Source organism: Lates calcarifer, linkage group LG8 (assembly GCF_001640805.2).
Source record: "Lates calcarifer isolate ASB-BC8 linkage group LG8, TLL_Latcal_v3, whole genome shotgun sequence".
NCBI lineage: Eukaryota > Metazoa > Chordata > Actinopteri > Centropomidae > Lates > Lates calcarifer.
The window spans coordinates 10,755,219-10,769,144 of record NC_066840.1 but is presented as its reverse complement, the minus strand read 5'-3'; the positions used below and the strand labels follow the sequence as shown (position 1 = coordinate 10,769,144).

Sequence of the window (13,926 nt, the reverse complement as noted above, 5' to 3'; positions counted from 1 at the left end):
AAAATACCTTCTTTAAATACCCTCCTATATAACCTGAAGTCTTATTAATGAGCTGCTGTTCATCTGTGAATTCCCTGCATAACCCCCAAATACCAGATGTCTATCAGATAAAAGTTTACTTCTTGAACTAGAACAGTAGTTATTTCAGCTGAAGATGAACTTCCCCTCAGAGAGCTTGCCAAGTGCAAGGTGATAAATCTTATCTTATCTGCACCTTAATAAATGTGTTGTCTGGGTCATAGTTTAAATTCTATTAATGACTGGTTATTCAGTCTGAGAGCAGTACTTGTGTTGCCTCTGTATTGTGTTAACTTGGTATGTACTGGGACTTTTGACAGAGATATTATGATTAATAGCACAGTTTCTCTTTTGGTGGTGAAAGTTGGATCAGAGCACATTCTTTGAATATTGATGCTGTTAATGTGAAATATTTTCTTTTTAAGAATTATTAACGGTAGGAGGATATGTCTGTAAAATATATATAAGTGTATAAAGTGCGGAAATGATAAACTGTATTTTCCCGACCTCACACATTCAAACTGTCCATTCCTCACAATAAATTCCACATATGACCTTGAAAAGGTCAGTGAAGCAAAATGGTGCTGGGATGTAAGACTTGGCAAATTACCCAACACAAACTTTATTTTGTAAAGTGGATAATTGAACAGAAGGATAAGCAAAGTGAGATAGAGGCAAATGGATGCAGTAGAAACAGGTCAAAGGTCATGAAAATAAACATTACCCTTGTTTGTGTTGTTCTCTCCGCAGGGCATTGGCCTGTTTCCTTAGGGTGTCGTCAGCTGATGTTTAACTACTTCTGTGTTTTCCTACTTATTTTGATGCCATAGTGGAATCCATTAGATACAAGGGGCCACTATCTTGCACAGCTGGTTTCTCCTCAGCAATTGCCTTCAATCAGCTTGTCGCTTTGATTTATTACTTCCTGTTGTCCTTGGGATTGCTGAATTTCACTACACCCTGTGTGTGTAGATATAGCTTGAAAACTCCAGCTACGCTGGTGCTTGGGAGCGCTGACCGCAAGGCCTAGCTGTGGGGTCCAAAATAGTTTGGAGTCAGGGGATGAGATAAAAGGAATGATGGGATGGAAAACAAAATGACTGTCCTTCCTAAACTTGGCTGGTTGTGGGCATGTTACAGGCCTGTAAGAATGTACCATATCAAGATAAGATAAGCGTGTGTGTGTGTGTGTGTGTGTGTGTGTGCACGCTGGGGGGGGGGACTTCAGTCATTGTACCACAATTCTGGATTAGCATGATTAAAATAGCACATACGATGATGAATGAGTGTATAAAGTAGTTAGACAACAGCCAAATCTTTGCTTGGTGATTGTCTCTCATGGAGTGAGTGTCAGGCCTCATTAGCATCACTTTCAGCTCAGGGTCAGAGACAGAGGTCAGGGCTAGGGGAACCCTCCTTCACCCTTCCCACATCTTCCTCCACTTCCTGTCCCAACAGATGGCTCCTCCTCGTCATCTAGAAAAGTGATGATTTATCATTTCACAGTCTTCAATTTAGATCGGAAAGTTTGTATCAATATATTCAAAATATTCATTGAGAACAGATGTTGGTGATTTTAAAACAATACAAAAAAATGTTCCTTGCGTCAGTCAGCATCACTGAAATTGATTGTTTATTTGAAAAAGCTTGACAGAGATTTGATTAGAGATCAGTTTATGGCCTTATTTTCCAGTGATATGAATATGTATTCTTATAGTGTATATGATATTCCTATTCTTATACAGGTACTGATTGTCACTGCCTCAACTAGTCCGAATAAAAAATTCTGACTGGTTACACCTTTATTTCTTCATTTCTTGGCTCCTTTGAGACAGCGCAGTAAGATGTAAACACGACACAGACATGCACTGATATTTTCGCTACATAAAGATGATATGGTGAATGTGTTTGCAGTTGCCTCTTTACAAATCTAGCAGGGTCGGAGAAACATTAGCATTCATGCTGAGTTGTGTTTGTGGCCACCTGATGAATGATGAAAGTCCAATACTTACTCTGCTTCTAGCTGTGTGTTGGCATCACCTCTTTAGGGAAATATCTGCCTCTTCAGCTGCTAAATACTGCACTGTATTCACCAGCGAGTTGCTTACTGTGTCCGTCTGCCTTTTGGTGCTAGGATGGTAGCATACACTGGGTATTAATGTGTAGCTTTCGGCTGAAAACAGCTGCCCGCTGCTGCTGGAAATGCAGCTGATTAGGTGTTTATATACCATTAGAACCAAAACAATTAGTTGAAAGATGCTAAAATGCTTTGTTCAACTGACGGGGAACTGCAGCTTTAAATCTTTGAGAGAATTTACACATTAAAAAATTGCAATTTTGTTTTATTTCATAAAGAATCTGGAAAGAAAAACGTACACACATTCCTGCTGCATTCTCACATTTAAGCCCTGAAATATCTGCAGAGCACAAAATTGGTCCCAACTACCCACAAATTCTCAGAGTAATGCGATTCTGATCCTACTTTTAGGGACAGAAGTAAAAGCATGTTATCCTCTTCTTACTGTAGCTTTGAAAAAAAAAAAAACCAAACATCCCATCTCTTCTAGGATTAGGAGAGCTGTGGAGCATATTAATAGTGTCTAGCTGATGGCAACAAGGCAGTCACACACACACACACTTTTTTGGAAAGGATTTATATATTTGAAATGCTTGACAACAAAAGAAAACTATTACATGAAGACTGAATACTTTGTGACAGATCTTATTGATCTATTTGAGGAAAATTGCTCCACCCACAACATGAACATGCTCTGTTCTTGTTGCTGTTGGGCATTTTTTAAACATTTATCAAGCCTTAGGTTTTCTATTGAGGCTTGAAATGGTCCTAGTTTCTATATTTTATTCCTTTATTCAACATCATATTTAGAGCTGCATAACGAAGATTGTTAATGATGAGACTGATCAACACAGCAGCACCAGAGCTGTAAAACCATAATGAGACACTTTCGAGGGTCTAGTCTCTTCAGTCTGCAAAGTGCAGATTGAAACCTTTGTTACGTCTTGTATCGAGCTCGTTGCGGGGCCTGTTCAAGGTGAATTCTTGGACTCAATCCAAGATTCATGAATACAATTCGAAGTCTGCATGATTAAAACACCCCCTGCTGGGTAGTGTTACAGTCTCTGCCTGCATCCCACCCATGGGTGCACTGAGTTACTCAGAGGCCCAAGGCAAAGACAAGCACGGGGACCCTTTAATTACGCCCTCAGCATTTATACCCATCCTTCCCACTCACTGAAACTGGGACAGAGAAGAGTTAGTATCGGAGGGTTGCTTCTGGTTGTGAAGAACACCATAAAGCTGATCCCTAAAGATTGAGGAAAATGCACAGTGTTTTGATGCCTGTGAAACTTGTTTTAGTTATCCTCATTATCATTATTTCTAATAGTCATTCTCCCTTGGCTGTCAATATTACTTGGCACAGTTATTGTTACTGCCAGTGGCAACACTAGAACTTGTGCATTATTTTTGATTGTCAGTAACAACACACAGGGATGAGAACTTTTATGAAAAGTTAAGAGCAGTAATCCTTTGAATATATGTCATTTAAATTGTACCAACAGATTTGGGGGTCATTCTAAAAGTGCTAATAAATACACTAATATTATTTCATAATGTCCCCTTTCTGCGCAGCAGTGACCTACCTTTGCCTGATGGTAAGACGAGTCCATTTCCTGTTTTCAGATATGACAGTTCCCATATATCACAGGTCATAGGTGTGCTTTTAATGGTGCAGTTACTATGCCACAATGTGTGAAATGGACAAACACATAGTGCAGTGCAGGAGGTGCGTTTCTTTTCACAGATGATGGTAGGAACAGAAAACAAAAGCGAATCGAGATGCACTATGGTCCAGCGAGGTGTAGTATCATCCCAGTAATCTGCCTCAGTGCAGGAACAAGGGAAGCACCAGAGCGTACCAAGAATAGCACCTTGCAGCAGAGATTGTGAGAGATACACAGAATGCAAAATTTCCCTACAAAATGAATCAGCTGCACAGTTGCTTTGTTTGGATTTAAATGTTGCCTGTGAACACCTGCTAGAAACAAAAGACAGTTTAATCTCACGCAGACTGCTGAGGAAGCATGTTCACTTTATGAGAAAGAGTGTGTGGGGATGAATACAATATCTCCCAGTGATGCGTAGATACAAACAACAGCAATAAAATGAATGAAAGAATTACAGAATCCTCGTTGTTCACCTTATGTACATCCATCTGTACTGTGCTACAGCATCTGTTTTCTATGGTGTTGGAGGAGCTCATGAATGTAAACTCACGTACAGAGAGCTGCGAAAATTCCTGGACTGTTCAGTTCTGTATGTAGTGGATGAATGGTGAATTATATCTAGATATGAAGGAAAGAGGACTCATTAAGGAATGAAAAGAAATGATAGATAACCAGAGAGACATGGGTACACTGTTTATTCTGATCTCTCTATGAATAACTACCCTTTACTTTCATAACTGTATTTTCATAACGACAGAACAAAAGAGGAGATAAATCCATAGATTGTGTATGCTTGTTGCACCTTTAGGGACCAAAGGTTTTCCAGCACCCTCAAAAATCATTAAACGCACCCCAGAGTTGTTCCTTTAGTTTCAAGAGCAGAAGAGGTGAAAGAAAAGTTTTGTTTGAAAGTGTTACAGCCTCTAAACACAATGCAAGTTTTCAACCCAATTAATTTAGGTTTAATCGCCTCATCAAATTAATTTCATATGGACTGGAGTAAAGGATATGGCTGGAAATATTCTGTATCTTAATAACTGGCTCTCAACTCCAAGCCCATTTCTTCCTACTGAAGGTTTATTTAAAATAGGCCACAAGTATATAAAAAGCTAATGAATTTGGACACTGCAGTTGGGCACTGTATTGGCTGTTTTGGCAAATGTTACTCAAACGGGAGTAAACAGTGCTTTGGCCTGGGACTATTTTCCGTGGTGGATTTGGTCGGTTTGGGAGTATTTACAGCAGCAGCACAGAACATGTGGGACTGACTCAAAATAAACTACATTGCCCATGTTTATGGTCATGAAGGAACATGGTGCAACAGTGTGGCTCACTGATGTGTTTTTAATAGTTTTAGGACAACAGTTCAGAGGAATAAGCTGCAGTGTATCAGGCTTTGACCATACAGACAATACTTGTGAATTAATTAAGAAGAATGTAGAATATCACTTTAACTTTTCTTTAAAGCTGCACATTTCTTGCATTATAGCTCACCTATTTTGTAATGACTTGTGCAGCAGAGCATCCACACTATAGTGATCTTGTTAGTGAGTAGAATCTCCACTTGCTTGGTCTGTCTGGAGGCACGGAGGATACACATACGATGCATACGAAACAGGAACACAGAGGCCAGTAATCTGACTGTCGGCTTTAAGTTACCACCACAGTCGTCTGATTCCATCTGACACCCCAAGTCATACGCTGGTTGTTTGTGTTGAACGGGGCGATATATTAGAATGGCCTGGAGCCAGCGAGTTGCAGTCCCACCCTCGCTTCGATGTGACACCAGCTGATTTACACTAATGACAAACTGGCTTCTTCTTCTCCAGATACGTAGCTTCCTGGGATTGACGCGAGTTTTGGCCTTGCTCGCCCTCACCCCTTATCTTGTTAGGGACAATTGAAAAAGGCAATTACCTGCAGATGCTGCATTGTGTCTGACAAACAAGGTAATGCAGCAGAGGACAACAAGCAACTGCTCTCTTCATCGTTTTCTCTCTCATCCTAAGAGGCTCTTCTATTTTTTTCTCCTGCACTGCACCCATCTTGAAACATTTATAACCACATCTCCTCCAACTATTGTGACTGCAAATAGACTTGCCCACACTATTGACCCTGAACAGCCCCAGCAGCCCACTCTGACCGTCCACTCTTTCTCCCCTTTAAACCGGCCTAAATAAAGCTTTCCCTTCAGCATCCCACACCAGGAAATGTTTTGGCTCTGTCAAGTTGGTCTGTTTCTCTCATTAGGCCTTTAGAAGAGGATCCGGGAGGTTGAGTTTGAGCTCCGCTTCTCTTCCTAAACCAGTCTCCAACTTTGTTTACAGTCTGGGATAAATAAAAGGCTCGGTAGATGGAAGGGCAGATTGGGAGGCCTGCGACTCAACAGAGTGTAAACAATCCTAATTTTGTCTTGAATAAAAATGCAATTAGCAGAGCATTTATTGAATGGATAGTGAAGCATTGTGGTCTTTGTTTAGGGATCTTTGTTTAGTCTTGTGTGAAAGTTTCTCTGAGGTGAAAGTGATGATAATATAACACGCCATGCTGCTCCAGGTCTCTCAATTTGGAGTCTAAAACAAAAGATGTAACATAGGTGAAGTATGTGAGGAGACGTGCCTGAAAGTAACAGAAAAGCACTACAGCTAATTAAAAGCATTGTGCTCAGTTCCTGCTGCAATGGAACAGTTGATTAGAAAGATAATTGAATTGGGAAGTGAGATTTAACAAGGGAGTTGCATGTGTTGTCAGATAGTAATCAGTACACTATCAGGGAGAAAATTACATGTAAATGTTCATGTGAATATTTCCAGCAGAGGTAATGCTTCATACATTGAGACTGATGGCCGTGCTCACTGGAGAAATTAAGTTACATGTGACATGTGCACAATAACATCCCGTTGAATTGCACATATCCCAATTAGCATCACTCGCAGCCTGCTAAAGACGAAGATGTAGCCACAAAGCTAATTTTACCTCCTCTTCTGAGCACGACTTGGCCCAGACATTTCATTTTGTTTCAAGAGTTTGAGAATCCCTTTGAGACAAAGTTTCCTTCCTCACACCAACTCCACTTCTCTCAGACTGTCTAATTCCGGCCATGAATAAAACGGGCAGCGAACGTCAAGAGAAAAGGAAATATGCAACCACCTAGTGATGATATTTCAACAACACCCTCATGAATATGAGCTCGCTTCACAAAAAAAAAAAAAAAACACTTCATTAAACTTTTTTAAAGAATTCTTTTTAAGCATGACACCCCTCAAACAGGGTGATTATCTTTGGCAAGGCACCAGTGAGCTGTAGGAGTGCTTTGAAGACATTCCTGAGAGGATATAAATAGTGTATTTATCCCCAGCATCCCCATGCAGACAATAGGCTGATATGGAGCTGGTCAGCCTTCTCCTCACTAACTCTTTAAGTTTTTTCCCAGAGAAGCACAGGCCTTTTCATGCAACTTCCATAGAATATCCAACATTTCACATACATTTTATATCCCAGATGCATCATGAACTGACCACAATCTGAGTCTATGTGGAAAACAGTGCTCAGCAGCTCAAATATAGCCTTGAATTTAACCACATTTCCTGTATGTAACTTGCATGAATTTGTATATTTTTCTTGTATAGCTTAATGGCCTGTTCACACTGTGAATAATCTCTGCGATATTTTTATCAAGTAGGAAGTTAGAGGATAGATGAGGTCATAATTCGTAGGACTTTTCCTATGATAATGCAGCTTTATAAAGCAGAGGATTACAGCCTGAGGCACGGCTTGCAGATATTAAGCTCTCTTATTGAACCAAGGAGATTTGATGCTGGATGGAAGTCCAGCTCTACCTGCAATAACTGTGTCCAGAGGTGCTATTTTTAAGATAGAGGGAGCAGGACTGTTTGGGTTTTTTCCCACTCTAACTATCACAGTCAGTTAAATGCATTTTAGTTTCTTTTAACATCTCACCAGAAACTTTTAATTTGTCAGAGAATAGGAAACAAATTTGGCACCGCAATGAAAAAAAAGACATATACAGGACAACATAACCCAGATTTAAACTCCTGTCTCGTGACAAGGAAATCAGGTTGTAGCAGAGTTGAGATCTCACAAAGGTTTAAATTTTTCCTGATAAAATACTGAGCTATTGTGGTTAGGTTGAAATGATGAAATATGCAGATTTATCCAACAGAGTTTGCACACCCAAGCCTCGGCTTGGCAATTGTCCTGGCGTGAGGTGGTGTGATGGTGCGGTGGGGGTGTGAGATAAGACTCTTACGTAAGTTTGGGGGTTCACTGATAAGAAATGGCTTGAAACCTTGCTGGAGCTTTAAACTGCAGCAAGTCAGGATATATGTGAATCACCTGTAATAATGTCAAACATTTCAACCATGCAGCATTCTTCACTTGTGATGAACCCCTGTTTAATCTACAAGATTCAAGTGAACATATTTCCCATGACACACTCACAGGCAGTACTTGCTCACTTGCTTATCCCCACGCTTATATTTTATAGATGGCGGAGATTGATCTTCTATTTATCTCAACACAAAACACCCACTGTGAGCCAGCCGCCAGCACTGAAATCCAGTTACACCCATGACTTCATTTTCACTTTCAAGTGGCTCGTTCCTCCTGCTTGCTGCAGCATAAAAGATTCATCCAGTACAAGGATTTCTTGTTCAAAAGTGCAGGTTTGCAGGACTTGTTATACAGTGACCTATATATTAAAACTTTGCATATCTCAAGTGGGATAAATATATCTGATGGTTAAGTCACTGACCATGTTTCATGTGTACATCTGATTTGCAACAACACTCTGGGACTGAAAGTAGTTGTCTTTTGCTGTGCTCCACTTTACATTTTATTCATAGACATTTAAATGTGTACACAAGACTGGATCTTTTTTTTTTCTCAATATAACAGTTACATTAAAATTATTTGGGGAGGGGAAGTAGTCAGCCAAGAAGAATGAGTTCTAATAATATAATTTCTTCCCAGCTCTCTTGATTGAGAGAGGCAACATAAATGTGACCCTTTCATTGTTTAAGTGCGTTTAGGAGTTCTGCAGACGATTTTCTTGAAGGCTTTTCTGAAATCCCTGTTGAAAATAGTGTATATTATGGGGTTCACGGAACTGTTGCAGTAGCCAATCCAAAAGAAAAGGTTGAAAAGTGCGCTGGGGATGTAGCAGCTGTCTCTGCAGATGGCACGCAGGCTGTAAGTGAAGAAGAATGGGAACCAGCAAAGCACAAACACTCCCATCACTACCGCCAGCACGAAGGTGAAACGCTTCTCCCGCATCTGGGCCACTTTGGTCTTGTTGGCCGCGGCCAGATGTTGCCGCCCGGCCGGGTTCTTCTGCTGCTCCGGGTAGAGCTGTAACGCCCGGGCCGAAGCCCACGAGAGGCGGCAGTTCTGCGGAGGGCAGCAGTCCGACCCCTCCACCTTCCTCCGCTTAGTGAAGCGGTGATTGCGGGGTTTAGTATCCGACGGGCAGCAGCTCTCCTCCAGGTCGATGTCATCCAGCTCCCCCTGCCTTTGCTGGTGGCTGCCCGAGCTTTGGCTGCTGGGGCTCTCCATCTCAAAGCGGTCCTTCCTGACGAAACAGGTCTCCGACTGAGAAGGCTGCCTCTCTAGGCCGTTCTTGGCCACGAACACGGTGGAGGAGCGCTGCTTGGCCACTTTATAGATCTTACAGTAAACCAGAATCATGATGAGACCCGGAGCGAAGAAGGACACCAGGCAGGATGAGAGGATGTACCAGGTCTCATCGTTCAGGAGGCACTCCCGTTCGTCATGTTTGGTCATGAGAAGAGGAGGGAAGGAGATGATAGCGGATATTATCCACACTACAGCAATCATGGACTTGATGCGCTTAGGCGTCCGCTTCAGGTTGTAGCTGACCGCCTTTGTGACGGACCAGTAGCGGTCCAGGCTGATGGCGCACAGGTGCACGATGGATGAGGTGCAGAACAAAACGTCCAGAGCCAAATAGAAGGCGCACCAAGTGCTTCCAAAGTACCAGTAGCCCATAACCTCGTTGGCAAGAGAGAAGGGGATGACCAGCGTGGCCACAAGGATGTCCGCTGATGCCAGAGAGACCAAGAAAAGGTTCTGAGGCGCACGGAGAGCCCGGCTGGTCAGCACCGCCACTATCACCAACACGTTGCCGACGATGGTCACCGAAATGATCACGGTAACCACCAGGATGATGAGCGCAGTGGCTGCCTCCGTGTGCGGCAAGGCAAGCGGTGCGTCCGTGGCGTTCTCATCGTTGGAGACGTTCTCCGCCAACAGATTTACCCGGGTTAAATCCATGCTGCCTCCAATTTGTCCGTTCGTATCATGTTTGTTGTTTTGCACCCTTCTCCCCTCCAAAAACAGCTACGACTGGGTGCGCTGAGCCGCCTTCCACTAACGCGCGGAGATGCGTCGTGCGTAATGCTCCTGGTCAGTACAAACATGTATAGCGTATGGTCCACTGAAAGCACAGTACCCGCACAAATGTACCTCCGCACACGGCAAACCCCTCATCACAGGTCCCTGCAGATTGTCCCGACGCGTACACGGCGAGTTCCGAATGTATCACACATATGTGAGAAGAGCAGAGTTCACAATCCAAGCGTCCATACGTTATAAAGTCAGTCCTCCGATGTCACATCGCCGTGCGTAACGATGCTTCTGCGTTTTGGTGAAGAGCATCGCTTTAGAGAGGCACACTGCTGCTGGAATGAATGCCCATATAGGAGTGAGGTGACATCACTCGGAGGACCAACCCATCTCTAAACTTAAAGGAGAGAGAGAGGGAACGAGAGAGGGAGGCACATATGTGACAAATAATGCTTGAGAAAGTCTGTTATACACATGGAACACACACGCACACACACACGTGCTTACTGTTATTTATGATTATTATGATTATTATTGCCGTTTTTTGTTCTTTTATCCATTTATTTATTTCATTTTACTTAATGAATTGTATTTTTTTCTCATCCCATTATTGATTTGATTTAATTATTCTCAATATTGTTCACCTGACATTTATGCCAGTAAAGCATACTGACTTGAATTTAATTTAGAGAGAGAGAGAGAGAGAGAGTCAGTGAGTAAAAAGGGGGGAGGGAAGAGAGCATTGTTTATACAGTTGGATTTGAGATTTCTTTGAAAATGGAAGCTTTTCTCTCAAGGCGAGCCCTTGGGCTGGTTGTGTTTGATTTCGTACACTCACGTCTTGTTGTTTTCTTTCATTTCATATTTAGCTTTTCTCAACATTACATGTAGCAGACAGCTCGCAGGGAGCGTGTTGCAGATCAAAATGTCCCACAGTATCTCTCTATTGTAATCATTTTTGAATTGATTCTCATGCCACTGGCAGCAGTGTGGTAGGGACGTTTAGAGTGACATGGCCATCAAGAGTCACTGATGGATGAGGAGGTAACACAGCACAGCTGGAGGTTTCTCTGAACTTTATCAGCACTGCAGGGCCACTAATCAGGAAGCCACCATTTTCAAAGTAAAAAGGCTTTAATGCAACAGTGATTGACTGGTCTGCACTTGAATTTTATCTCTGAAGTTTAGAGGTATACATATTTCATGGTCCATCTTTCTGATGGAGACTTATACTTGTTTGTATGCACTCTCACTCTCCTCCATTATTCATAGACTGTAATCTGCAATTGTTCTACTGTGGTACAGACAGAGGTGACCATAATACCTGTTGCTGAGAGGCTTGTCTCTGTTTGCTTTGGAGGTTGAGTTATATAACATGTATGTAGCTGTGTTGGGCAGCTAATCCTATAGCCAGGGGATATTTACCAATGATACAGACCTAGGAATGATACAAAAAGATGCACACATGTCCAGTCAGGGGTCATTGTGAAAAATACGTGCTGAGCTGATGAACAGACTGTTGCTCCATCCGACAGAAGCACTTAACTAATTTTGGATTGAAAAAAAAATCTATTTATAAAGTAAATAGCATCTGCTGGAAGCCTGTCAGTATGAGATTTGCAGTCCAGCTAAAGCTGTTTGATGGATGCCAACATTAATGTTGGTGTATGTGTGTGTATCCTTGAAAGTGAGTTGTCTGGAGGCTCAGTAAGAACATCCTTTAGTGGCTGCAGTGAGATGAAACACAGAGGGAGTTACTGTAGATTTGGAGGAGGAAGTGGAGGAGGATTCGGACTGCCTATCTTATTTCCCTCTCTCTTCTCTCGCTCTCTCTCTTGCTCTTATCTGACTCCCAAGGATGAACATAAAAAAACAAAACAAACAAAAAAAGGTAGTGAAAATCATCTAAAGGGTGACTGTCACCATATATCAGTGGTGTGTAGACATTCCCTTGAGGGTCTACCTGCTGCATAAAAACAGAAAGAAAAAAAAAACAAAACAAAACACTGACCTCGGTAACCAGTGTCCTCCAACACAAACATGCTCTTTACAAGCAGAAAAACAGAGAGGATTGTTGCGTCTGACTCTGTAACCTGAGGCAGATCCAAGAAATTAAGTACAATTATCATTATAACAAATGAGCAATTTGTTATGCAATCCTCTGATTGAAGATACAATTACACACATTTTTTCTGTTTTATTGCTTTTAATCTAAGAGCTTTTCTGAACATTAAAGGGACATTAAGACGTTTATGGATTTGTTCCAAAGCAAAGGACAGACCAGACAAAGCCAAAAGTCCAGCTGTTTAAGTTATGATTAAATCACTGATTTTTATAGACTTAGACTTAGACTAGACTTTATTGATCGCTTGAGATGACTCGCTCAGGGAAATTAAGTAGAGATATACACTACCTTTATAGTGATATACATAAGTGATACATACTTCTAAAGTCGTGCACAATGAAACTGAAAATTTTACAATGCTCGCTGCACCTGTACAACCATGGCAACAACAGGAATTATGCAACAATTCAGATTTTTTTCTGCTTGCAAGTGTTGACAAAATGTTCTGTCTCGTTGCACTAATTTTACTTTCTAGTCAACACTGTAGACAATTGTTCCACAGAGAAAGAACAAAACTCTCTCAACAGGACTTGTCTAACCCAAAGAAGTGAATTTACAGTTATGTAATGTTAAATATCTCTTTAAATGTTTCAATATGCTTCATGTTATAAGGTAATGGACACACACACTTTCCTCCATTTCTTACATATCACAGGACTATGCATACTGTATGTGCTTCACATGTACTGTATGTCTCATAGACGAGGGAAATACAAGAATATGGGGAAAAATACATGCATACACCCATACCAAGTGTAATTATGCACACATTTGTTCTTAATTATCCACTGTATATCTTGACATAATAGGCTGTTGAAACCATTCTGATGTTATCAATGATTTAGTGATCTCAGGAACACTAAATATGAAAAGTAATGGCACCCATGTTCCTCCCAGCCCTCTGTACTTTCTATTCTGAGTAATACAACAATACCCAACATCCTGTCACTTTGGATCCAGCTTCCTGTTATGATGCCGTCATCACAGCAAATCAATCGGCATCAACATGCATACGAGCCTGCTCTGCGAGGCTAAAGGTTGTCCCACAAACTGAAGAAATGACACAAATCAAGTCTCCCACCAATCAATTATTCCAACGATTTCAGGAATTTCAGGATCAGATAAAAAATTTAAGCCATCAGTAGCAGCAGCAGCAGCAACAGACAAAACTAATAAGCTGTTTAGCATGTTGTATGTTTGGCATCTTTGTGACACACATGACCCCTCTGTGACGCGGATGCCACATTCATTTACTATCACTTTTTTAGATATTAGCGGCAGTCTGAAGCCACAGAAGCGTTGGGAACATCGCAGACATTTGCTGAGTCATTCGAACGGCTTGAATCTCATCAACTCATCAATCATTAGATATGCGCCCTGATTTGACAACTTGTGCCACTGCCAGCAGGTAATGTTTTGAATGATGAGATTTTAGTGGTAATTAGGCTACTGCTCCCAGAAATTATTCAGCACAGTGACTATTAATACATTTGCTGAACACCATTCTACTGCCAAATAACTGCACTTATTATAAGCTCCACACACTTTTTTCTCACTTTCTTCTTAAGGTGATGGCTGAGGCACTTGTAGATGCTTTTTAGCTGCAGCTGAAATGGAGTGTGGTCAAGAAGGGGCCTCGCAGGAAACTAACA

The 13,926-nt window shown here is 41.6% G+C and overlaps 1 protein-coding gene across 1 annotated transcript; it reads right to left on the bottom strand.

Annotated features, from left to right (window-relative positions):
• Nucleotides 1-8,588: 8,588 nt before the first annotated feature.
• adra2db (adrenergic, alpha-2D-, receptor b) lies at nucleotides 8,589-10,519 on the bottom strand. Its single transcript, XM_018699644.2, has one exon. The coding sequence runs from the start codon at nucleotides 10,075-10,077 to the stop codon at nucleotides 8,803-8,805; it is 1,275 nt and encodes a 424-aa protein (XP_018555160.1). The 5' UTR covers nucleotides 10,078-10,519; the 3' UTR covers nucleotides 8,589-8,802.
• Between the last annotated feature and the right edge of the window lie 3,407 nt (nucleotides 10,520-13,926).